The 27,673-nt window shown below is 32.6% G+C and overlaps 1 protein-coding gene and 2 long non-coding RNA genes across 5 annotated transcripts in view; 1 reads left to right on the top strand and 2 right to left on the bottom strand.

Annotated features, from left to right (window-relative positions):
* Positions 1-27,673, bottom strand: part of LOC114933500 (uncharacterized) — a 140,615-nt gene that overhangs the window by 24,627 nt on the left and 88,315 nt on the right. The window lies entirely within an intron of this gene.
* Ntan1 (N-terminal amidohydrolase 1) overlaps positions 1-27,673 on the top strand; it is a 58,882-nt gene that overhangs the window by 27,732 nt on the left and 3,477 nt on the right. The window contains exons 1-5 of one of the 3 annotated variants that reach the window (XM_029306118.2): positions 15,465-16,121; positions 22,010-22,200; positions 23,599-23,664; positions 26,862-27,044; positions 27,451-27,659. In XM_029306118.2, coding sequence (XP_029161951.1) covers positions 22,011-22,200; positions 23,599-23,664; positions 26,862-27,044; positions 27,451-27,659 — 648 coding nt within the window. In that variant the 5' untranslated portion in view covers positions 15,465-16,121; position 22,010. Of the gene's footprint in view, positions 1-15,464; positions 16,122-20,819; positions 21,128-22,009; positions 22,201-23,598; positions 23,665-26,861; positions 27,045-27,450; positions 27,660-27,673 lie in introns of those variants that run through there. The other 2 variants (XM_029306119.2, XM_029306117.2) reach the window with 2 other exon arrangements.
* Positions 20,676-23,769, bottom strand: LOC146722583 (uncharacterized). The gene is made up of 2 exons (XR_014925082.1): positions 23,482-23,769; positions 20,676-22,353 (listed from the first exon to the last, which is right to left on the bottom strand). It is a non-coding gene; the product is annotated as an uncharacterized LOC146722583 (long non-coding RNA).

Here is a 27,673-nt window from a genome sequence, read left to right as displayed (position 1 = left end):
CGTCGAAGCTATAAAAATAAAAGAAAAAAGTTATCTTTCGCAGCTTCAATATATATTGCGGAGCTGCCGGATCTATCAGTATTATAAAGCTTTGTCGTTATATACATATACGAATGTACATGTGAGTAATAATTGATCATTATATCTTGACATTCGCATACGGCATGAGAAATTACGTCGATGCAGTCCTTTGTTGAATTCACGCGAAACACGAGTAAAGCTGATAATTTACATATTAAATTAAGCAAGAGAATGTTTTTTTCAGATAGATACATGCTTTGAAAAGATAAATTGCATTCAATCGAATAAATATTTATGTTGCCATTCTCGAGAACAAATAATATTAGTTAAAATAACATATAGTTTATTATACATTTTATTTGTATATATTTATAAAATTTGTTAAATAGATTGATTCTTTAATTTTCACTTCGATCTAAAGACGAAATTTATAATTTTTTAAAATGAGAAATTCGACGATATACTTTCATATACAAATAATTAATAAAACTCGCGCTCTATTAATGAACTATATAAAATTATGATTACTGTTACATTAATATCAACACGAATATAATCTACTTATTTGAATGCGTTTGAGATCTATTTAATCTAGCACGATATAAAAATTTCAAAAGGGCTTTTTGGGTGTACCTCCGTGGTCCTTTGACCATCGACCATCGAGGGTATATAACCTTCCACGGTATGCACGGGCCTCGTTTATCGCGAGGCCGTAACTTATGCGTCACCCGTTATCTGGGCGCGCTTATTATGCATGTTATCGTCTCCCCCTTCGACGAGGGGAAAGCCATAAATTTAATAGTCCCCGGTGTGTGGAGGAGGCCTTCTCCTTCGGTATGAAAATCCGGATCGACCCTTCGGGACTCGATTCCTGGCTCGCTCGCTTTTCTCTCTCTTGGATTTCATAATAATTTCCAAACTCATGCATTTGATACATATAAATATCTGTCAATATTTATGCAAAAGTACGTGTTTTTCCAAAAAAGTATGTGCATTTACTTAGTCACGATGTGAATTTCTTTAATTTTTTTATTCGATGCTTTTTATTTTTTTTCATATAAATATTTTCGAGATGTGTACTTTGCCTGGATATATTAATTTAATTTAACATGGAATTAATTTATTATGGCTGCTGAAAATAATTATCATGTAAAAAAATAAATTTCTCACGAAGATGTTTCAAGCTACAGCTTTGTCAGCAAAACTATAGTTATCATACTTTATTATTTGTATCGGGAGAGCAGTTGCAGCCTCCGCCAGACAGTGGAAAATTTCGCATTCATCGCAACTCGTATTGTGAAATGAAAAACAGATAAATTGTTCCGAGCGGCAGAGGCGCTCTGTGTTTACGCGGAACGTAAGGAACAAAATAAGAAATCGACTGAGAAATCAAATCGTCCGTCCTGATAACGACGACGCCAGGCAACGAGTCCAACGTCTCATCTGTCAGATCGTCTTATCGGAATTCTCGTTGACGGAATTCGCAACTGTTGCGAGTGCGATGGCGGCCGATTTTTCACCGACGCAATTCCGGTTCGGTAATCGCGATTTTCCTATTTTTAATGTTCGTTTTATATTTGATGCGTTTCGCTCTATTTCTCAGTCAAATAAACTTGAAGTTATATGTAAACAGTTTTAATGAAAGATGTATACATTAGTATCACATGATGTATGATGACTTAATTTCTATAAAATATCCCAGATCTGAAATGAATTCTTTCGAACACGGTTTTTTTGACGAATATATTATTGTGATCTTTCTACAGAAAATTCAACGAAATTGATATTTTTAGAAAACTATTAGGTACTAGCAATTTTTTAAATTTTTACATTAAGTATTTCAGCAAATTTCAGATTAATTTCACATTAAGAAAAATTATGGTAGACTCAATTGAAATTAGCTGAGAAAGTTTGATTTTTTTATCACATATACATATACCGAGCTTTTTTCTAGATTTTATAAGTTTTCTACACATATTGTATTTTATAAAGATATATCAATTTAAGCAAAATTTTTTTATTACACACAAAAATAACACGATATCAATAATAAAACGATATAATACAAAATTTAGACATTTTTCAAAAATTGAATAACTTTAGATGTGCACGCATGTAAATAAATAAATAAATATACATATATATATATATATATATATATATATATAAATAGGTACAATTCGTAACAATTTTAAATATTGACAATTTAATATGAAATATTTTAATTAATATTGTAATTATTAAAATATTGTATTAAAAATTAAAATATAAAAATATTAAAACACAAGGTGGAATGGACTTAATTGAAATAACTGGCTATAGATGAAAAATTCTTTTATTACAAAAGAAGCCACGTTTTGACCCTTAATTGGGTTCTCTTCAGGCTGTTCTTTAAAATACAGAGATAAAACTACAAATTCATGATGTCAGTTTTTGGTATGAGATCGGAATGTACCGACTTAACAGTAATATGTGAAAAAACAAAGGAAAGTAGTGTTCACTTTGAAAAGAATCTTAGAAACTTTTCTAAAAATATTAAAATTAACAGTGTTTAAAAATTGAAGAAAAGCTAAAAAGAAATTGAACATTTATAAATGAAAGACATTACGATATCGTCTGGAATATTCTAAAAAGATAAAACGCTAAAGGTTGTTTTTACGAGTTATCTATGTCATAAATCGATGCTGATTGGCCAATAAAACCGTGACAGCCACACGATTGGCCGTGGCGTCGCCCACGTGCGTTGATAATGAACACGTGCGTTTTTCTAATTACCTATGTACAAATTGAACTCGTTTAATATATCCTCCTCATCTTCCTTCATCGTCTGCGTGGCGCAAACGATTTGCTACATGAATTAGACTTTAAACATAAATGATCTTGAGCCATGTCTTATGAAAATTATCATTTTTTTCAATCAATAATTTTATTTATATATTATTGATATTTTTAAAATATTTTTCTCGCGATTTTATTATAAGAAATATATATTAGAAATATATAAAATAAGAAATCTATAAAAATTAATACATAATATAATTAACGATACACAAAATAAAAAACTTACAAAATATTTTAGTACGCATATGAAGAATTAATATATTATGCCAATTTTTTATTCATACTTTTGGTCGTTTGAACAAATCAACCGCATTGATCCTGCATAGGAACCGTTCTCCATCACGAGAGAAGGAATGCAAGTGGTCAATAAACGTAAGAAAGACAGGGGCCCATTGATTCTGAGACATGTGCCCACCGACGAAAAAGAGAGTTTGCCGGATCGACGCCAGGTCGAACGGATGAAGGCATTTATTGTCAATTGTTCTTTCACAGTAAACTGAGAGATAAAAACACAACGAGCGATTTCCGTCCATCGAATACTGGCGAACGACGCAAGGTTTCTTGTGCAGTTTCTAGCGCGAATGAATTTTTCAATCATTTGATTAATCGAGATTTAAACATGAAATACGTAATTGTATGATATTATAATATCTGTAATCGTTAATATGTTATGTCATATATAAATTAACGAAATCAGGAAACAATATGTAATCTAAATTAAGTAGAAGCGGTTATAACTTTATATACATATATAATATACATATATAATATTTTAATTTAATATATATACATATATAATATTTTCTTTATGCGTACACACAATGAGATTTAAAATACCTTTGTCGAATAGACAATTTCCGGTCCTCGCACACGCGCGCTTAGTGATATTAATTAACCGGTTTAATTAGACGCCTAATTACCACCAGATACGGATCTCCATCGGGATAATCAAGCTCGAGGACCGCGACCGAGACGACGTGTACGTATTATATACGATATAGCGATGCCCGATACGAGGGGACCTCTCGGTTACATCCATCCGCAGTTGCAGCCTCGTGTTTCAAGACACAGGAGAGCCTGTCATTTTAACGCGCATTAGAATATCCGCAACATCCTTATGTGCGCGATCATCACTCACACTCTAATAAACACCAAATTTTCGTGCAATCAACACGCTTCGCCTCACTGTGAAAAAAATATAAGTACATTTAAAAAATTGAAGCGCTTTTTCAATTTTTTTAGGATGATCTTTTTCCGATGTAAGATTTATTAATCGAGACAAATGTAAGAACTCTCTCGATCTTAATTTTAATAATAGAGAGTAATAAGTTATCAGACGATAGTCATTTTAATTATTAAATGCTTGGACATTTTCAGCCTCGCTCACTTGTATTATGCTATACATACGCACATTGATTAATAGTCTAATGTCTGGAAAAAATATCCTCGCGATACGAACTCTGCTCCATCTTTGCCGACGAGATCACCGGTCATTAGAGTATCGACACGGCGTGAGAGATAATTCCGAAAAAAATGCACGCGTTAATGATTACGGTTCTTTTGCATGCTTAAATAAATAACAGCGGCATGATCGCGCGAACATAATTACGATCGTGTACGTACACGCGTACTAGCAGTGCATGCGTGCTTCGAATGCATTTTACGAGCAATCGACGCGCAAGAGAGGAAGAAGTGAATAAAAGAACTTTTCTTATGCTCGGGGCTAAAAATTATGGTCTATAATGTTATAGTCTGAAAATCATGCGAGAATCGTGAATAAATCAATGTTTAATTCTCCATCAGTCATAATAATGATTCGCCATAGAAACGCGTTTACGCCTCTCACACATATCTTAATGGATATGATGCATATATAAGTATGTATCTATAAATGTTCATGGGCAAATTAATGTACAATAGTTTACAAGTCGTTTGTAATTCATCTCTTCTCTGCTATTTTGGCGCAATTGAATTCAATTCACAAAAATAATGTGAAAAATATTTTTATATATATGCGTATATAAAATTGACTACAATATTACAAATTTATAAACGTGCACAAATACATATATGTATAAAATAATAAATATAAATTTTAATTATAGATATTAATTAATTTATAATATAGACAGAATTTTCTCTTAGAATTTACCCTGAAAATTATGGTAATCGTGGGATAATATGGTATTGGAAAAATTTTATAAGAGTTTCTATTATTAATATTATTTACTATGTATATATTAATATTTTTTACTGTAGTAAATATTAATCAGAGGAGCTTTTATAAAATTCTTTCAATACCATATTATCTCACGATTATTATGATTTTTATTTAGGGTAAGTTTTAAGAAAAAATTCTCTCTCTATGTGTATATATATATATATATATATATATATATATATATATATATATTTATTTATTTACTTATTTATTTGTGCAAGTTTAAAAATCTATTAGAGTTTGTCAGTTTTTTGATTGAACAGAGTTTATTGATTCAACTTGTAGATGCAAAGATATTATCTCACGATCATCATAATTTTTATTTAGGGTAAATATACTAAAGAGAAAATTCCCTCTCTCCCTGTGTATATATATATATATTTTTTTTATTTATTTATGTAGTTATTTATTTACTTGTGCAAGTTTAAAAATCTGTTAGAGTTTGTCAGTTTTTTGATCGAACAGAGTTTATTGATTCAACTTGTAGATGCAAACATATTATCTCACGATCATCATAATTTTTATTTAGGGTAAATATACTAAGAGAAAATTCCCTCTCTCCCTGTGTATATACAGGGTAGGCCATTTTAATCTTTCCACTAAAATTTCTCAAAATCCAAAAATTTAAGACAAAAATGTTTCAGATAAAAGTTGTATGGTTTCAAGGGGGACATGAGATGGTGTCATTGATTTGACCTTGAATAGCCATTTGAAGGTTACGTGAAGGTCAACTTCAATTTCTTAAATGGAACACTATATTTTTTCTTGCATACTTTTGTAGCTGACTTCGAGATCTTTCCAAAACACTACAATAAAATATTTTTTCATGAAGTATTTTTCGAGTTATTAAGGCTGCAAATTTGCAGTATTTTGACATAAAATACAAAATATCTTGGGAAATATTCATTTTTCGATTATCATACCTTAATACTTTTATGCACAGAATAATGAGATAAATCAGTTGATGTAAAGAAAACACATAGTTACCTTTAAAAAAAAATATGAAAATTGCAATAAGCAGTTAGATAATTTTTCTTTAAGACAACTATGTGTTTTCTTTACACCAATTGATTCGTCTCATTAAAAGTTTAAAAATCTGTTAGAGTTTGTCAGTTTTTTGATTGAACAGAGTTTATTGATTCAACTTGTAGATGCAAAGATATTATCTCACGATCATCATAATTTTTATTTAGGGTAAATATACTAAAGAGAAAATTCCCTCTCTCCCTGTGTATATATATATATTTTTTTTTTATTTATTTATGTAGTTATTTATTTACTTGTGCAAGTTTAAAAATCTGTTAGAGTTTGCCAGTTTTTTGATCGAACAGAGTTTATTGATTCAACTTGTAGATGCAAAGATATTATCTCACGATCATCATAATTTTTATTTAGGGTAAATATACTAAAGAGAAAATTCCCTCTCTCCCTGTGTATATATATATATATTTTTTTTATTTATTTATGTAGTTATTTATTTACTTGTGCAAGTTTAAAAATCTGTTAGAGTTTGTCAGTTTTCTGATCGAACAGAGTTTATTGATTCAAACTTGTAGAGGGATGCAAAGATGCATTAGTGAAAAAACGCAAGTTTCTCAGATGACTTAGTTAGTTTTCCACCAAATATTGATCGATCCGCGCAAAAGCATCGTAAATTACCAGCGGGGTACGTTAACTCACCCTCGTGGATCCACTCCACTCTCTTTGCTTTCGATAGCGTTGCATTATGAAATAGCGTGCAACGAAGTTGCGCGGCGTTGCACCGCCATTATCGCTAATTCCTTAAGTGAACGATGCCTCGCTCGATCGATGCTTTTTCGTTGATCCTTTTGGAGAACGTCTTGAAGAACCGGCCTCGTCGAACGCCGATACGCGGTTATTAAAGGTCGATCTACACTCTTCGCTCATCGGTCTCCTCTCGTTTCCCTTTCTCTCCGAAGTGTTCGCTGCCAATTTATTCGAATTCCCAGCTTTAATTACTTCCCCTTTTCGGCTTAATCAAAAGGGGAAACTATATTCAGTTCCCGTTATGATTTATTTGTCGCCTTCGTTTCCGCCGATTTAATTCATCCCACTCTCTTTATTTTATTCCCCTTGATTGTATGACATATTTTTTCCTGGTACATCGATATTTTTTAATCGATAATCATAGAATCAGCTTTTATTGTTACTATTATATTTTTTCGAAATATATATATTTCAGCCGAAAAATGTGAAACTAATTTGATATAGAAATAAATGATGAATTTTTCTTATTCGCGTACAATTTCATAAAAAAATAGACAAGATTGATTTCAAAGAAGTATACTGCAAATGAATACATGCTCCCTTTTCCAATTCCGTGACTCGAATACCGCGAAGAGAATCCCGAGGGATTGATACTGAATACGCGCTCCATGGCCTCTCTTAGAGAGACCAATAATTAAGGTAATGGCTACTTTTCAAGTGGATTTCCGTGTGGCTCGATCTGAGCGGTCTCCTCCCGACTCGCCGATTACGGTCACGAAGGGCCTCGTCTCTCTCTCTCTCTCTCTCGAGTCCACCCTCTGTCTTCTGCTCGCCTCCTTTGTATATACCGGGCGGGAATCGCTTCCAACCTCTTCGTCCATCTCTCTCCCTCTCTTCTTCAATAATTGCATACACTCATCGCTGATTTTCGATCGATATCGCCGTAATTTTCTTCTGTCGCGCCGGCGATTCTCTCTTCTTTTTAAATCAAAATTCGCGATTAAATTTGATACGGGTGAAATCATTTTGCCGAAGAAATTTCAAACGATATATGTATATTTAATGTATATAAAAAGGCCAACTAATCGAGCATTATTAGATGATATAAACTAATTATTTATTCTATATAAGATAATACAGTACAAACGTTTCGACCGCACGCGGTCTTCTTCAGTATAGGAATTAAAAGTAGATGAAATGTCAAATGTTGAACATGTGACATTTGGAAATGAGAGGTCATGCTACGTTGGTACGGTCTAGTTGGGAGGCGACAAACATTACAATGCGTTATGGCAACAATAATTTTCTCGCATACTAACGATGAAATCTATGGGATCGGCCAAACATCTCAATAGAGCGATCAATCCGTAAGAAATATATTGACGTTTTGTAATTTGACTTAACACGACATGCACTAATTCGGCGATAAAATTGCGACTTACAATCACTTATGATCATCTACTTTTAATTCCTATACTGAAGAAGACCGCGTGCGGTCGAAACATTTGTATTATCTTATATAGAATAAATACTTAGTTTATATCATCTAATAATGCTCGATTAGTTGGCCTTTTTATATATATTAAATTTTGTTTTAATCAATAGACGAGCGAATACACGTTTTTAATATTTTGATATGTGTATATGTATGTATGTATATATAATATGGCTCAATGCCAAAAACTCGTGCAATTAAAACTAATAAAAACGACCCAACACCTTCTCAAACACTAAATACTAAATAATCAATTGTATAAAGTTTAATTATTAAAATTATTAAATTATAAAATATGTGAATAAATATCATCAATTCTCATCATATACATTCATGTATATTCATAATTGTGTGTATAATATGCACAATCATTTATAAATGCATAGCGGAATATCAGCAAATCTGCTTATTTCATTATTATTGGTTTTTCTCTGTATATAAAAGTAGAGAGTTAAAAAGATATTATTCAAATAATATAGGAAAAAAATTTCAATACTAAATATTGTCTATATATATTGCTATTGACGTGTTAGATTACTATTGAAAAAAAATTCCATCTCTCGATATCAGAAATTATACGATCAACAATATTATTGCGGTTAATATGAATTTCAATAATATATATTTTGCGATATTTTAGCAACTTAAATAAAGATTGGGAGAGTGATATATAAAGAAAGATTATAAATGTTTTTGAATATTTTCGCTGAATGTGATTTTATTTTGAGGCTAAAAATAATTTTAAAAAAATACTGCTCTTGTATCTGAAATCCGATAAAATTCTTCGGCTGAATGAAAAATCGAAAAGAATGAAATTTATAATGCGAGACTCTGGCATATTGCAAACTCGTCACGAAATCGATGTTTACGCGACTTTTTGCTACGAAGTCGTTTTATATCGAATCTGATAGCTCTCGGAGAGCCGTCGAATCGTTTTAACGGAAATTATATATCCCGATTCTAGGCACACACATCGCGGTATTCTTATCTCTGTTCCAGATACTCGCGTGAAGATATTTATGTTCGACACTATCTGAATGACTTTGCTTTCTCCATTTTTATATCGCTCTCATTTACATGCACATGTATGTATTATCTACCAATGGCGCGAAGTAAAAACGGCGTTAAATCAGTCAAGACGTTCAAAATAAGCGCTTGTCTTAGCAGAATAATCTATACTGTTTCGTTTTCCGTGGTTGTTATTTATTTTCGGTAAGATTAACCGCTCACAAATGTAATTAATAGAATAGAAACTTAAGAAAACAACGTGGATTTTAACATGTCTCTTAATTTTGGAGCAGAAAAAAGAGGGTAGTACGTCTGTAAAAAAAACTTTTTTTACAATTACTTTATATAATATATAATCTATTGAAAAATATATGACAAATTATAAACTAATTTTTATTATAATTATATATAACAAGACTATAAAACAAGAAAATATAAAAATAACAGAAAAACTATAGATACATACTAGCAATATTTAACCAACAAAGTAGCAGAATCTAAAAAAGGTTTAGCAGAGCTAGCGAAAGCAAATATCTTCCCATATCGCGATGCATCTCTCGGTTGATGCATCCCGATAATGTGACGCTGAAATTTAGCCTCGTATATCGAAAGTAAACGTCCATAGAGGATGAACAATGATAAAGGAGGAAGATGGACGGAGACGAAGACGACAACGACGATACAGGAACGACGTAGAAAATCTACTGGCACGGCCGGCAATCTAGTACAATGGATTTTGAAGAGTGTAATTTTCGTCGGCACACAATAGCCATACCTATCTACCTACCGCGCCGTATAATCTCATCGTCCGCGCAGTTCTAATTTTCCGCGCGTCATGGGAATTGCCGCTCTCGCGCAACTCGACGATGTACAAGATTCCTCGTCTTCGTTAAAATCGTCTTTTATTTTATCTTATTTTTTAATTTTTATATGTAAGGGGAATTTTCTCTTAATTTACCCTGAAAAAATCATGCTAATCGTGGGACAATATGGTATTGGAAGAATTTTATGAGTTTCTCTGCGATATTTATCACAATAAAAATGTATATAGTAGAATTAATCGAACATACTTTATATCTTATTGTGGTAGATATTTAGAATCGTCTTTTATTTTATCTCATTTTTTTATTTATACACAGAGAGAATTTTCTATTAATTTACCCTGAAAATTATGCTAATTGTGGGACAATAAGGTATTGGAAGAATTTTATATGTGTGAGTTCCTCTGATATTTATCACAATACAAATATTCAATTTTACTATGTATATAGTAGAATTAATCGAACATATTTTATATCTTATTGTGGTAGATATTAATATTTTTTATTGTAAATATATTTAATCAGATATTAATATTTTTTATTATCGTAAATATTTAATGAAAAAAATTCATAAAATTCATCCAGTATTGTCCCACGATTACAATGATTTTCATAGGGTAAATTCTAAGAGAAAAATTTCTTCATGTACTTTTTCTGTTCATCTTCGATCATTCGATCAATATCAGTAAATTTTGTTAGTCAGCGAAATGACGACGTTATCTATTATTTTAATATCCAAATTTTATTATGTCCAATTGCTCGTGGCAGAATGAAGAATATTATGTTCATTTTTTTCGAAGTACCTACTCAAAATAATAATGATAACTGACGTGTGATAAGAATTATTATATACTAACTAGTGAAATTGATTAGATTAAAAGAAAGCAAATTGTTTAATACAGAACTCTTATTTTCTAATATTATATATCTTCACATCATCAAATAAATATTCTTACGTAGCTTATGTAACTTATCTCATTGAAAAATTCAATTACATATAAAACGAAATTAATACAAGAGTATGTAGGTATAATTTTTTACTTTTTTGCAGCATATGTATATCATACTGTTAAGATTTTAATCTAATTAATTAACATTTAATTAATTATCTAACATTTTCTTTTTTATCCCAACTTTGAACAAATAATTTTTAAATTTTTTGATACTTCGATATAGCATAATAGTCTCTCTTAAATAATTAATTAAATGTTAATTAATTAATTATTTAAGAGAGACTATTATACTATATCAAAAAATAGAAAAAATTAAAAAATTATTTGTTCAAAGTTGGGATAAAAAAGCTGAAACATATCTGTGCGCGCTTGAAATCGTGCCGAACACCCGGTATACCCGAGATTTGGTCGGAGAATCCGCGATAAATTCAGTTTGTGCTTTTACACGGAAAACGCGCGGTCGGCATTAATCGGCGACGACGCGTACCGAGCTTTAAAAGCCATGCACCCGAGAGAGGGTTAATACTTCCCTACCTTCCCTCTCGCGCGGTCAAAGAAATATATTGCTCCTCGACGTCGAGGCGAGAACAGCGCAGGGTGAGAGCGCGCGATCCTCTTAATCGTCGATCAAATCGATCCCGACCGTAAATCGTTTGGGATCGATCCGGGAACGAGGAGGCGTGCCGCCAGCGAAGGAGAGTGTTCCGCTTCTCCTCGATCCCGATATATCCGTACGGTATCATCCCGGTATCGTATCGGTGCCGCGATTCGTTCCAGGGGTGGATCGCGGAAGATTCGCGCGCGCTTAATCTGATGTAAAGGCATTTTTCGAGCGACCCGTCCGCGTCCATCTGTGAAATCTCATCGATAACGTTTGGCTACGCGCCTCTAATCCCATGTTCAGATCCTATCGCATCCCTGAGGTCTCCTCCTCTCCCTTTCTTCGAACTTCTTCGAGGGTAGTTGATGCTCGGGGTGGAGATCCCTGACCCTTCGATCAGTCGCGATTATGTACTTAGAAGGCTGTCGTTCACTCGTTTACTACTCGTATGAACACAGGAGGAAAATGTGTTTTCTTCTTAAAAACGGTCCCAGTTAAATTTCATTGAACTTAATGTTAAATATAGGAACGATATATTTAATTCGATTCAAACTAGCCAAAAAAATTTTTATTTTATTTCCACAACGTTTCGACCATCTCTGTTTTTGGTCCTTTTCAAGTGAAAAATTCCTTGATAAAAGCGCGGTTAGTTGACACTGTTGTCATGATTATTAAACAATATGATATCGGACTTTTTTAAAAACATTTGAAATAACTTTTGAAAGAAAGTAACCGCATCTTATCGTTATGATGGATCGTCAAAAAACTGTTGTGGAAATAAAATAAAAATTTTCTTGGCTAGTTCGGGTCGAATTAAATATATCGTTCCTATTTTAAATACCACTAGCGACGTTTTAAGTATTCAATTTGATTTTAATGTTAAATTATTAAAGAACTGAAAAAGGATGTAAATAACACAGTGTGCATCTATTTTTATTTTTACATAATAAATATGTTCTTATTAATGACAAGATCGGTTGAAATTTGCAAAAAAAATGTTGATTTTTTTATTTTATAAATGGAGATGATAAAATCTAAAATTAATATATTTTTAGTTAATTTTAATTTTGTCAATTTTACACAAAATTCAGTTTAAATAAGTTTTGTATTTATTTTGTGTTAAAATATTAACACAGTATTTGTGTGGACCATTTGGGACATGTGATATCTGTTAACACATATTTTTCAACTGTGTTTGTACGATGACGTCTCTCGTAGCTTCCGAGAAGGATAAATCTTTTTAACTCCATGCTGATTATTCGACATTCCTGGTGAGATAAATCTTTATCTCACTATCTTGTATTCTTATATTTATGGATATTTATGTATCGTTGCTTATATCTTTATGTTATTCGCTTTGACTGTTTCCAAGCGTTACGCATCATTGACGTCATGCTGTCATAAAATCGTATGTATAGTATATTCCGAAATGTAGTATTCTTCCCTATCGCATTCTCAAATCGAACGAAGGAAATTAACATAACTTTAGGTAGAGTAATGATCACGCAGTGCGATGTTACGATTTAGATAGCCAGAGAGAAGAACGTGACGTTGTATTTATCTGAATCAATTATTTCGAAACCGGATATGGAATTTAAATTAATGCTTTAATAAGAAATTGACATGAATCTTTTTTTACAAATCTTCCAAGATTTTGGCTTTGAAATTTAATGCAAAGATATTTAATGCAATTAAAAATAAATATTAAGTTTAGATTATAACTAAATGTGCGGAGAGTTAATAAAATATATACAATAGATTCGAGATACTTGATTGTTACATAATTTTTTCTTTGTACTTAAACAAGAGTTTTGCTCGACTTCTTTACTCGATATCTTCTGTTTGCAGAATTAGTATTTATATCCTTTATGATTTTTATTATATGCGCGATTTATATACAGGGTGTCCGGTAACTAACGGACCAATGATTAAGGGCGGATTCTCTGGCCAATTTGGAGACGATTTTTCCTTAGCAAAAATGTTGAGAAGTCAATAATTTTCGAGTTATAAGCGTTTGAAAAAAATGGGTTTTTTGAAAACTAAACGTTTTGGAGTTAAAAATCTAACATAATTACATTCTTCAGTTAATTTCAGGTAGAGTTTACTATAATAAAATTTTAATTTGAGGCTTAGTTATAAAGATACATAATGACAAATATTGGAAAGTTGTAAAAAATGACGACCTTTTTCGACATTTTCGCTGAGGAAAAATCGTTCCCAAATTGACCAAAGAACCCACTTGTTATCGTTGGTCCGTTAGTTACCGGACACCCTGTATATATATATATATATATATATATATATATATATATATATCTCGACCGGAATCTGTAACTGCTTATTCAGGTGGTTCAAGTATTTTTCGCTCTTCATTGTGAAAATACACATTGGTTGACTCTTCTCCATATATTTACATATATTCAGATAGTATCATATTGTCTGTTTTTCCACTCGGTACTCTCTTTTCACGGGACGAAAAGATTTTTGATTTGCAGTTATATTTGTATACTTAATACTTTGAAAATACGCTTCCAATATCTGTTGTTCATTCAATACCATATAGAGAAATAGCTAAGATATTATTTTATAAAATTTTTTATATTAAAATGTATAGATTGTATAAGGCGCAATATAAAATAATTAATAAAGATTTGAATAAATACAATATCTTAGTAAATAATAATTTAAATTTATAAAATCGATTTGTGGTTCATTAGCTTGTATATGTGTATTTAAACTTTTAGTATTAATAATTATTATAGTTGTGTAATATATTACAATTATCCTTCTACAATTAATATTTGAGATATCATAATCCATTATTTTTCTTTACGAACATTATCAGCAAAATATATAATGTAAACATATTACGATTTTTTATTATCATTAATTAAATTATCAGTTCTCGCATGATTCGAATTTTTGGGCCACTCTGCGAAGGAGCGCTTTCACGATAATAAATATTAATAATTATTTGTAATTTTAATATTTATTTTAAAAGATTAATAATTATTATTATAATTGTGTAATATATTACAATTATCCTTCTACAATTAATATTTGAAATATTTCATTCATAATCCATTATTTTTCTTTACGAACATTATCGGCAAAATATATAATGTACACACATTACGATTTTTTATGATTATTAATTAAATTATCAGTTCTCGCATGATTCGAATTTTTGGGCCACTCTGCGAAGGAGCGCTCTCACGATGATAAATATTAATAATTATTTGTAATTTTAATATTTATTTTAAAATATTAATAATTATTTGTAATTTTAATATTTATTTTAAAAGATTAATAATTATTATTATAATTGTGTAATATATTACAATTATCCTTCTACAATTAATATTTGAAATATTTCATTCATAATCCATTATTTTTCTTTACGAACATTATCGGCAAAATATATAATGTACACACATTACGATTTTTTATGATTATTAATTAAATTATCAGTTCTCGCATGATTCGAATTTTTGGGCCACTCTGCGAAGGAGCGCTCTCACGATGTATCGCGCCGCTCGCCCGGTGCAAGCGGAAAGAATAAGGAAAAAAAATGCGGGATCGAGGCGATTTCGATTCCTAAGCCCTGCCGACAGAGCCAAACATGTTATTTTCTCGTTCGCGTTACCCCGACATTCGATCGATGAGCCGGCCCCGATTGGTTCCGCTTGGATTTTAACCCGTCCTACCGCGTTCACGCGGTCGTCCAATCGCCGCTCCGGCTGATAAGGGAAACCATAATTAACGCGATTTGTTAATGAGCTCCGGGACAGTCCGCATCGACTGAATGAAAACGTCGCGGACGAACTTAGTCGCGGCTCGTTTCGATCCTCGATCGGTGGCTCCTCGCGAGATCCTCGGAGCACGCGGGCCAGCGCGTCATGAACCGGAAGTGATCGTTCTGACACGTTTGTTCGAAATATATCATCCGCGGAAATTTTCAAATTCCGCGATTCGTTCGCGATTTTGATTCGCGAAGTGATGCGCGACATATAGACGCAAGTCGACCGAATAATTCTCGATTTTTAATCAGTGAATTAAAATCACGACGTAAAATCGAGATATCTCTCTAAAAATAAAAAAAAAGTTAGTTTAATATGTGATAAAAAATACTTGTGAACAAATTTATGACATGCAATAGATACTTTTTTTTAGTGACATATCATGTGAATCGAGAAATATCGGCTGAAATAACAGTGAAATGAAAAGTACTTGAAATTTTTTCGCGGTGAAGTGCTTGTAGAATTTCAATAGCGAGACAATTCGATAGTTTTACACGTGACAAAGATCATAAATTTGAAAACAGGAACGCATACAGTTGTATAATATACATATATCACGTATTTTCTACATTCTATCAAAACGTAAAAAAATTGTTATTTATTTTTTCTGGAAACGAAATCAACTAAATAAGGTAATTTGATATACATAGGACACAAATAAGATCTTTTACATTTTATTTACATATCGCAGTGACAAAATAATCTAAATAATTTTTATATGTAAGCCCTGGCTTGTATCATATATAATTTTTCTCGAACGCATCTTTTCTCTCTTTCTTTTTATCTTTTTTTTTCTCTATCTCTTATATATACTCAAAAAAACTGTTAACTTGACTAAATCGTTCAACTAAATATTATTTTATTAATTGAACATATAGAAATATTTAAATTAAATATAACATATTAAATTTAACAATACGTATATTTAACTTAAATACTAATATATATTCAATTAACAAAATAGTAATTTAATTGAACGGTCAAGTTAACATTTTTTTCAGTATATATACAGAGTGTCTGACATAAAGTGTCACATCGAAAATATATAAGTAAATCTCGTTATTTGGAGACGATTTTTCCTCAGCAAAAATGTCGAGAAAGACCATCATTTTTTGCATGTTCCTAATTTTGTATCTTCATAATTAAACCTTAAATTAAAATTTTATCAAAATAAACTCTACTTAAAATTAATTGGAGAATGTAGTTTTGTTAATACTTTATTTCCACAAGGCTTAGTTTGCAAAAAAACCCTTTATTTCTAATTGCTTATAACTCGAAAATTATTGATGCCTCGATATTTTGCCGAGGAAAAATTGTCTCCAAATAACAAGATCTACTTGTATATTTTCGGTGTGACACCTCATGTCAGACACCCTGTTATATATAAAATGATTCGGAAGAAGGAGCTCTGGAATATTCTGAATCTGTGCAATCCATGTGATAATCGTGTGACATCATGTGTAAACAACGTGTCGCAATACGTCTGTTATTGATATGATATTTCATTAGAAGAAATCTCGATATACTAATATCGCAACAACTAGCAAATGCTTTTCCTCGAATATTATACATAACATAAGGCAACAGCTATCTCAAACGCGCGCGAATGTCACGCGATAATGTTGGTTTTGCGCGAATTGTCGCTGCTCTACGTCAGCGTAGCTGCCGCTTCCACGTGATCGTTAATCGCGATCGGACCGTGGCTTATCTAATTATTAGACAAGCGACTGCTCGTGATGCGAATAATTATACATAAGCCAAACAACAATTACGACGTCTTACTTTCGTTTGACGTTTCTCTTAACCCTTAGTCCCGACGGTTCTTTTCGGCACCTTTAATCCCGACTCATGGGTCGTTTGCGTCTTTGCGTTATTTGGATCAGTAAAAACGCTTTAAAAAATCTGAAGAAATTCATGGAGCTTCTTGCAACCTTCAACTTAAAGTCCCAATCATAATATTTCGATAAAAATTATTTTTTTATATAGTTTGTTATTAAGAAATGGAGGTACCTAAGGAACAATCACTTGTTCGTTTGGATCGCAAACGACCCATGAGTCGGGACTAAGGGTTAATCTCGCTGAACACGTTTTTAGAGACCGGACGCTATTTTTTTGTTTTCTTGCAACCATGGTGATCTATTTCCCATAAATAAAGACGGCTATTTTATAGTCAAAAATTGCAATGCATGTTGACTAAATTCTACATCGTATCTTTGAAGTTAAAACTTTTTTTGAGACGAAAATTTGGTAAGACGAAGACGAGAATAACTCATGTTTTAATGCGAAAAGCGAGGCTCGCGTCTCCAAAATGTTTAATTACGTCGGCGCAAGATTTCCGTCACGTGGCGCGCATCGTTTACGGAACGAAATGAATTGCAAACGCGAAATTACGAATAGCGAGAGCGAGTAGAATTCGCTCGAGGCGCAGTTATGCATCGCATGTCGCGCGCCGTATAATTAAGCCGCGATATTTCCGCCGAATACAAAACATGCAATTATCTCATCTGGATTACAGTACCGTGCTCCTTAATACTGAAACCTACATACATTGTACGCGGCTTGCGACTATAAGATATACCGCCCGGCTGGTCGTCCTGCAATTTTCTGTTCCTTCGTTTCTAGAGCGACGGAAAGAGAATGGGATATATAATTACATAGAATTGTGCAGTTATTTGAGTAAAGTTAACATCATGTTAAAGGTAACATCTCTCTTGCGTATGCAAAGTGAAATTCGTCCTATAAGGACGCGTAAAACTTATCTTCGCGCATTCTTTAATTAATTATCCTTTTAATTCGCAATCATATTTTTATATTTTTTTCACACAATCTGAAAGATTTATCGTGATTTGTTATGTCCCTATAACAATGATAAAAAAATAATCACTATTTCAAAAGAGGAAAACAGAGAAAAAGTGAAGCGATTTATATATTTATACCACATGTATAATAATTAAAATTTATACAAGAAAAAAATGTCTAATAATTGTTTTAAAACACCGAGAAAAAATGTATTGAATTCGAGTAAATATTGATTTCAATACTGCCTAATATCCATCCATCATTTATTTGACACTAATAATATTGATTTGATGTGGACAATATTTCTTCGATATAAGAAAATCTTTCTCAAGACAGATAAATATTGATTTGTTTTAAATAAATGATTGATTAAGCAGAATTGAAATAGATATTTATAATTTAATAATTTTGTTTTTCAACGAAGAAGCAAAAAGTATATCGATAGTGTCGTAAGTTGAGTTTTATTACATTCATGCATCAATTAACCGTGCAAAAACGGAGAAATAATTTATTAGAGACAAGGAATACGAGAGAGGCACGGCTTTGTTCGCGCGTTGCATATTTCTATATATTCCCAGAAGCAGCTGCAGACATACGACATGTGGATCGCTGGATCTATTTTAGTCCTTGCCACGATTTGCATCGCGCACGAGGACGCTGCAGCGAGTTTTTGCGAAAACCCCATATCGCTCGTGGCACTCCGTTCCGCGAACGTCATCGATATAATTAATGATTAGTTTGCACTTATAATCGCGCAATTACTCGGAATCTTTTTTTCCTTCCTGATCGATTAATATAAAAGAAGAGCCACCGCTCGCTGATGCGTCATCCTTCCGGATTCTTGCACGAACGGGTACGTTAGGATCAAAGGAAGATGATAATCATCAATGTTTTATTGATCGGCTTCGATGTTTAGTTATATCAATAGCGCAATTTATATAGAGAGATGGGCATGCGATTAAAATGTCTTGTATAATCTTCTTTTACGATTGGGAATAAGTATGTCATTTTTTTATTATAAGTCTAAAGTCGGGTCTTATAATATGTATCATTAATTGCAAAAAAGTATAACACGATATTAATCAATAACCATGTAAATTATAAGATACAATATGCAGATATTTTGCACATAATAATAATTATTATTTAATAATCGCATAATACAAAAGAATCATGACATGCAACACATAAACATCAATAAATCTTATATACTAAATTGTTTTATGTTTCTTGAACAAATTCTATACATATATCTATCGCATCTTTGTGCTAAGAAAATTAATTATTATTTTAATTACTTACGTATTTTAATTGAAACATACATTTTAGAGACAGATTTTTATGTTTTCTTAGAAAAAGATCTGTATACCTACACTGGAAAAAATGTGTTAACTCGACTAAATCTTTCAACTAAATTACTATATTGTTATAATTGAGCATATAGTATTAGTATTTAAGTCAAATATACGTTTTGTTATATTAAATTTAAATATCTTCATTTAGTTGGAAGATTTAATCACAAGTTAACAAATTTGTTCAGTGTACGTGTCATATAATTTTGTAATCTCGTACAATGATCGGATAACCCGCTTTCTTCCAATACATCCGCCGATATAATGTCATTCAATATCCGAGAGTAAAGCCGCTCGTAATGATACGGTGGATAACTTCGCAGAATCGAGCTCACAATCTTCACCCCGGAATAAGCCGATCTAGTTTTAGTTTTGTTATCGTGATTGTTAACACGATCGACACGAGAGACGAGACGAGACTTGGTGTCGACAATATAGCAGGTAATCTCTCGATCCCGTAACCGGCTTTGTCACACAATGCTAGAGCCTCGATCGTGCGCGCAGATATTGCCCGAGGACTTCATTGTGAGGATCGAAGGAGAACGAGGGCGTTTTCTCTCGCGCGCGCGAACGAAATTTATATTCGATAAGCCAACCGCGACGTGACGTTTAACACCCGCCTGTTGCGCGACAATTACTTTGCTTTACGGTTGCCGTAAATTAATTTTAATGATTCGCCCGTTATGATTTATTACTCGAGATCATATACATATGCGCCGGATCCGCTTTACAAATGACTTGAAAGAAAGAGAGAGAGAGGGAGTACACCTATTTCGATGAAGCACCCCATACATATCTAAAAAATCTTGATTGTAAAAACGTAATAAATTGATAAAAAACAAATTTTTAATTCTTAGCTTATATAGCATTGTAAAAAATATGTAATACATTACATAGAAATATGTAAAATTGCATAAATAATTAAATGTAAAGTCACATGATAAATAAGGAAAATGTATGCAATTTTATTATTTATGTTGTAATTTTACACTTAATTATTTTTATGTAATTTTACATTTTTTTACAGCGTATACGTATAATAATTATTTCTTTTAATTATTATTTGGTAAAGATTTGAAAAATGTTTATTACGGATCTAGTTTTCTTAAGGTAGATTTTGAAGAAGATTATTATGATTTTAATTGTATTGTGGCGATAAATGCCACAAGCATATAAAATATATACGAAATAAGAATATATACGAAATAAAAATTAAAGTTACAAGCGACGTGTGTTAAGAATATCGCGACCGGTGACACAAAACAATAAATAAACAAATAGGCGACTAACATGACGAAGGTAAATTTTGATTTCCGAACATAATAAAAAGCGAGAGTACCTCAAAATAATAGATAGCCTAGTTACCTAAAAATAAAAATAAGGTCGTGGAATGATCGAGAGAAGCGAGACAATGCGCGGCCTCGAAGAGGCAGATAGAATTTGACTCGCGTTCGCGTAATACGGTTTTTCTCGGTGGAGAGTAAAAAGTTTGTATTCTTTGTGACTCGAATAAATGTAGTGAAATACAATATACTTTCCCTAAATTATTATTCCGGATAAAATATTCTCTCTTGATTCGCGATAGTGGCGAAACATTAATTATCGAACAAGCACGCGCTCCCAAAGTATTTATAATACATTGTGAATAGGATTCTTTCTTAAAATATGATTGTTAATTGTCACCCTTGCGAAGAATTAATAATCACACAGAGAGAATTTTCTCTTAGAATTTACCCTGAAAATCATGGTAATCATAGGACAATATGGTATTGGAAGAATTTTATAAGAATCTCTGATTAATATTTATATAGTAATAAAAATATTAATATCTACCACAATAACATAAAATATGTTCGATTAATTTTATTACGTATATAGTAAAATTTACTGTATAAATATTAATATTTTATATTTTTAGGGCAAATTCTAAGAGAAAATTATATACGTGCATATTTACTGTAAAAGTATATTGATACATTCGCACATCAGTATAGAGCGTACACGACGAAAACGTGAAGAGAAGTAGAATCGCAGAACAATAAAGATACGTTTTTTAACACCTTTTTTATTTCTTTATCACCTGTCAGATACAAACTTGAACTTCGTGCGATAAAGAAATCTCTCGTCGTCCATTTTTAAGACCACGTGCGTCAACGGAGAAATAAAATGGAAATCAATCGGCGAAGAATGGCCGCCATTGGCATAAATTATCAACCGCTCGTGAGCTCGTATTGTTCTGCGGAATTAATTAATTTCTCATGCGCGTCGAGGCGTCATCCGCACCGTGTAATCATCCGTATAATCGATAAGTCCATCTTCCATATGCTGCCTCTAATCGACATTGTTTTTCGCTTTTTTTTTTTTTTTAGGATGGTGCTAGTGGTGGGCGGAGTGGTCCTGCAGGATGAAATCCCCGCGGACAGCAGATCCTTATACGCGGCCCACCCGGTATATCGCGAGAGCGCGGCCCGACTGCACTCGATATCGGCGAAACTTGTGGGCCCGATGGGCCTCCTCTACGTCCAGCAACGAGAGATGGCTGCGACTCTGCCGCAAGACAGTAAGTGCCATGTGTTCTGTTTGTGCGAGGCGTTTTTTGCAGTTCGGTTTGTCAACAAAAAAAATGATGCACAAGTGCGGAGATGAAAAAGAGCCTCGCGCGTTCGAGAGAGTTACACAAACGCGCCGACGATCATCACGAGAAATGACTTGTCTGAAATGAATCCGGACAGGAATAATAAATCTCTCGTCGCGATATATAATGAGATATATAAACGGTTATCGTACGCGCGCACAATTTATTGACATCGTCGCCGCTAAGCAATCCTACGGTCATTATATGTAAGCTCGGGAAAATGCGTGTTTAGATAAAACACATTAGTCTCTATATAGAAGACTATCGCGTTCCAGATAAAGTAACATGGTCGTGTATCTTGAAAACCTATCATTAGATACGGGAAAGATGATTATTTAAATAATAAATAATAATTCGTCACGTTTATAAATTGAAGTCACTTATAAGAGGCGACTTTTTTTTATATATGATAATTTTTTTCCCTATCTTTATATGCGCGGCGAAATAATTAAAAATGTTAAGATCACAGGAACGTTTAATTAACGCGAAATTTTAAAGAGGCGAAATCTCTCGTTTCGAAAAACAATCCCTCGGTATTTATCAAAGAACATGTCATTGATATATAGCCGCGGGATCTCCGTGTTATCTCTCGACATGTTATATCGAACTGTGTTACCGGCAATTTTTGCGATATCGACAAAATTGCAAAATTGACACAACCCGCCAATCAGCTGTGATTACACTTTAATTATAGAATAAAACAAACAAACGTGCGAGTTGATAAATTGACGGATGCTGTTATGGAGCGTTATTTCGCTTGTTATCGGAGCAAATTACAGTCCGATTTTTTCGATAGTATAACTTTTAAAAATAACGATTTGCCTGATTGCTACAATAAAAAAAGAAATAAATTTCACGCTGAAGCATATCTCTCCATATTGCTTCGTTAAATCACGGCAACGTGTCGCAATAATAACTTAATCTTTCTCTCTGTGTGTTAAATCTTTATCACGGCGTATTAAAAAAAAAATATCGTATAAAAAGCGAAAATACATTAAACTTGGAAATCAATTGAATTGCATATACGTCTCACTATCTAACTTATTTCTTTCAATTGCATAATAATGATTGAAACGAATCTGAAATCGTTTCTCGCGTACTTGAGAGAAATCTTGATATCTTTCGTAAAATAATGAGCGATAGATGTATAGAGAGATACTTATAGAAGTACAGATCTATTCGGAAATTGCAAAAATTATATCTTACATAATCGTGGAAAGTTTCTACCGCATCGGCGAACAATCCTTAACAATCTGTAGCCTCTCGAAGTGCTGTATATCTGTCTACCGCTGCCGCACTAACTATTCTTTTTCGCTTTCACAGAGAACGTGAACATCCTCGGTTCGGACGACATGACCACGTGCATAATCGTCGTCGTCAGGCATTCCGGTGAGTATATTTGAAAGTACAATCGCGGTCGTTATAAACTAGCCAGTTGCATACATAAACGAACGTTTGCGCGCTTATAAGAGAGAAAAAAAGAGGTCGGAATAACGCAACGACGAAGCGCGATTGTCCGATCTGTGTGGCGTCATTGAAAAATGTCGGGTGTCTATAATTATCTTTCGCAAAAGCCTCGTGTGCAAGACGTTCTAATATTCATGATAAAATCAGTAAGTTGAAAATGATTTCTTCTAAGCGAGATATATATATGCTAGAATCAGCAAAATGTCGCAACAGAAGAAGCTTAATTCGCGCAAAATTCTTCAATTGCCATTTTATCATTTTAAAAGATAAGCTTTCAATCAATTTAATTGTTTTTTCAAATATATATTTTTTTGCGATAAATCTATCTATGAAATTATTTAATTATAAGCACATTGAAAACAAATTTTATTGAGTTAGAATAAGTATTTATTTGCATACTGCCTAATAAATCATTTATTTGAAATTTAATATTGATTTTATGTGAAACATATTTATTTGATATAAAAAATGTTTTTCAAAACAGAAATATTTATTTGTTTCAAATAAATGATTTATTAGACAGTATTGAAATAAATATTTCTTAATTTAATGATTTTTTTAGTGCATCTAAATGTTTTATCAGAATTGAATAAGAAAGAGATAAAAGATCTCAGCATGAAACTTGTGAGAAAAAGAAAAGAAATAAGTAAAAAGACATTCAAAAGAGAAAGAAAATGAGAAATCCGTTCACAATCTAGTGTGAATCAATCGCGGAACTAACGAGCTCTTACTCAAGAGTTTTTACTCTTGAAAAAAGATATCCCTAAATCGAAAGCTGTGTCTTTTTGCGATCATCTCGAAGTTCTCCGATTTTATGCCGGTTTTCATTTCCTTTGTCCACGGACGCACAATAGGTTTATTTTACCTTCGGGATCTACTAATTATCATACGACATAAAATGCCATTTCTTTAAAAAAAATGAGGCGTGCAAGAGAACCAGTTCTGTCATTCGAACACGAAGAGGAAAAATGCTGATTCAATATACGATTCATATCACAAAGTCATTGACATGACTTGCTAATCTTACGATAACAAGTTCGAGGAGAGCTTCGAGGAAACAATTATGTATTTTGTAAAATAACAAGTTCTATTTGTACAATTTTCCATAAGAAAAATTGTTATGTAAGTAACGTTCAATTGAAAACGTAACAGTGTGATTTCAAGTCTTACAAGACTTATAAAATTTATAGTAAGTAATTTATATAAGACTCTTATATCGGATATATTATAACATATATATCCGACATAGTGAAAGACAAGAAATTTATTTTATACAAAAAATTAGAGTTATAAAAGAATTTAAATTTTATATATATAGCAAAATAAAAAAAAGACTAGACTGTTATTATAATCTTGCGTGTTCTATTGAAATGACTATTTCCCTAACAAGAGAAGCGTTTCTTCTTCGACTTGACATTTATAACTTAACAACAAATATGAATCACAGACGAAGCTCCATAAACGTTGTTTTTCCGCACAATAACGTATTTCATCTATGAAGGAACCCCATCACATTGTGCTGTACATCTCGATAAAACTATCGAGTACGTTCTCTTTAGCTTTCTCCTGCTGCGGCGACAGTGCATCGCGACTCGAGCTGGGTGTCTCCGATCATCTTAAGGTTGCGCGTGAATAATGGTCGAGGTAGAAAGCGACTTGGAAAGTACGTAATTAAGTAACACGGTTCGGAATATAAAAGTACATTTTTATCGCGAGTTTTCCCTGTCTCTTGTCTTGCGCAACCGCGTCGGACGAGAACGTTCAGAAATTAATTATTGGAAAAAAAATAATAATTATATTCTCGCCTTTATAGAATATATTAATTAATAACGAGAATGTGCATATTTATGTATACGCGAGTTGAATATTTATAATATCTCGATATCATATATCATTGAGAGTCCGCGCTAGCATTTCTTTTCGTTTCGCTCCGTTCCACTTCATTTAAGATGTACGGCGATAAATCGCCTCCAGCGAAACCGAGATCGAAGACGCATCTCTCGAACGCATCCTGAATCGTTTCGGTGCATCGCGATATATAACGTGAGCGTTTCGTTCGCTCGATGCAACGATGCAATATAAACGGCGAGAGACCTGATACGCGACCTGACTCGCTCGCGATAATTACTACGCGGTAATTAGCGTGCCGGCTCGGTAGCGATGTTTAAACGCTCGGAAATTAATTTCCCTTTTAATCGGTGCATTCTTAAGGAAAGGAGATGCGTAGCGATCGCGAGCGCAAAGATAACAGCGTGCAAATGGCGATAATTCTTTTTCCTTTTATTTACTTGGATACCTCGACGTTTCTCTCGATTGGTTTTTTAACAGCGATATAAATAAGCTGTTAATGTATATTATTAATGATAATAATAATAATTGATAAAGGTAATGAGCACAAAGTTTATCCGTTCTTGTAGTGGAATTTGTTTGCAGGCGAACATTTATTATTAATGTTAATTATGTTTAATCATAATTTTAATGAAGCAAGCATATATTCTTTGCATTTTTTGTGTAATATATAGGGTGTATCTAAATAAGTGCAAAAAATTTTAGAAGATGATTCTTTGTCGAAAATTAAGGGGGTTTCTTATATAAATTCTCTTATATCTCTCCCCGAGGAGTTACATATTTACAGAGACCACCAAGTTTTATTTTTTTAATTTGCTTGAAATTCGAAAAAAGAAAAACTTAATGTTTATCCTCCTTTTTAGAAAAATGTAATTCCTTAGGGAGGGATATGAGAGTATATAGTTATTTAAGAAACCCTCTTTAATTTTTGACAAAAAATCATCTAAAATTTTTCGCATTTATTTTTATTTTTTTCTTAAATTTCAGGCAAATTAAAAAATGAAATTTGGAAAAACCACAAGTTTAATTTTTTTTAATTTGCCTGAAATTTGAGAAAAGAGAATGACTTAATTTTTATCTCCCCTTTTAGAAAAATGTAACTCCTCAGGGAGGAATATAAGAATATGTTTATATAAGAAAAAACTCCCCTTAATTTTCGACAAAGAATCATCTAAAATTTTTCGCATTTATTTAGATACACCCTATATAAGCGCAACCCTCACGGTTTTATCGTCGTAAAAGATTTTCAATGTCACATATCTTCATTTCAGGTTCGGGAGCCGCAGCATTGGCGCATCTTGACGGTGCCGGAACGGAAGATGCTGCAGTGGCGATGATCCAGAGGGTAACGGAACTCACCCTTGGATATCCCGAAGGTCGGCTGGAATTGCAGTTGGTCGGCGGTTACTCCGACCCGAGAAACTATTCCGAAGAATTATTCTACACTATACTTTGTAAGTAGAAATGTATTTTTTTAAAACATAATATGGAATTTCTCAACGCTGGAGTTTGTTAAATGTTTGTGGCTCCTAATTATATTACATCTGCAAATATAATCTGGCGAAATAATTATATTCTGTTTGAGCAGTAAATTAAATCATTTGCTCGAGATAAATTAAAGAGATTAACTAAACAGAACACACGTGGAATTTATATTTTACAAAGGCAGATTTAATCTGATAAAAATTAAAATGATCAACACTAGTAATGCATATTTGAACACAATGCGATATTAAATTATATAGAAATATTAAAATTATATTTTTCAAGTTTTTTAATATGTATAATTGAATAAGTAAAATTGTATAAAATTACAATATGTTGTTGCGTTTTGTTTATGAATAACGATCGAACTTCCAGCTGCGTTTCACAAGCAACCTGTGGAAATCGACCTGACGTTATGTTGTGTGGGCGAGCTGAATACTACTGTGAGAGGTGGAATTCATTGGCCAATGATCTATGGTATTGGTTTGAATGTGAAAACGGGTGAGATATTTCCCGCGAGTTTCCCCGACAAAGGCCCGGATCAGCCGCTGCGATGCGCCAGACAATTGACCGGAGGTCAGCAGGTGCGTGTACGCAA

The sequence above is a fragment of the Nylanderia fulva genome, unplaced genomic scaffold (assembly GCF_048542155.1).
Source record: "Nylanderia fulva isolate GAGA-0341 unplaced genomic scaffold, ASM4854215v1 Scaffold3, whole genome shotgun sequence".
Classification (NCBI taxonomy): Eukaryota; Metazoa; Arthropoda; class Insecta; order Hymenoptera; family Formicidae; genus Nylanderia; species Nylanderia fulva.
Note: the sequence above shows the minus strand (reverse complement) of the source record. Positions and strands in the feature narration are given on the sequence as shown.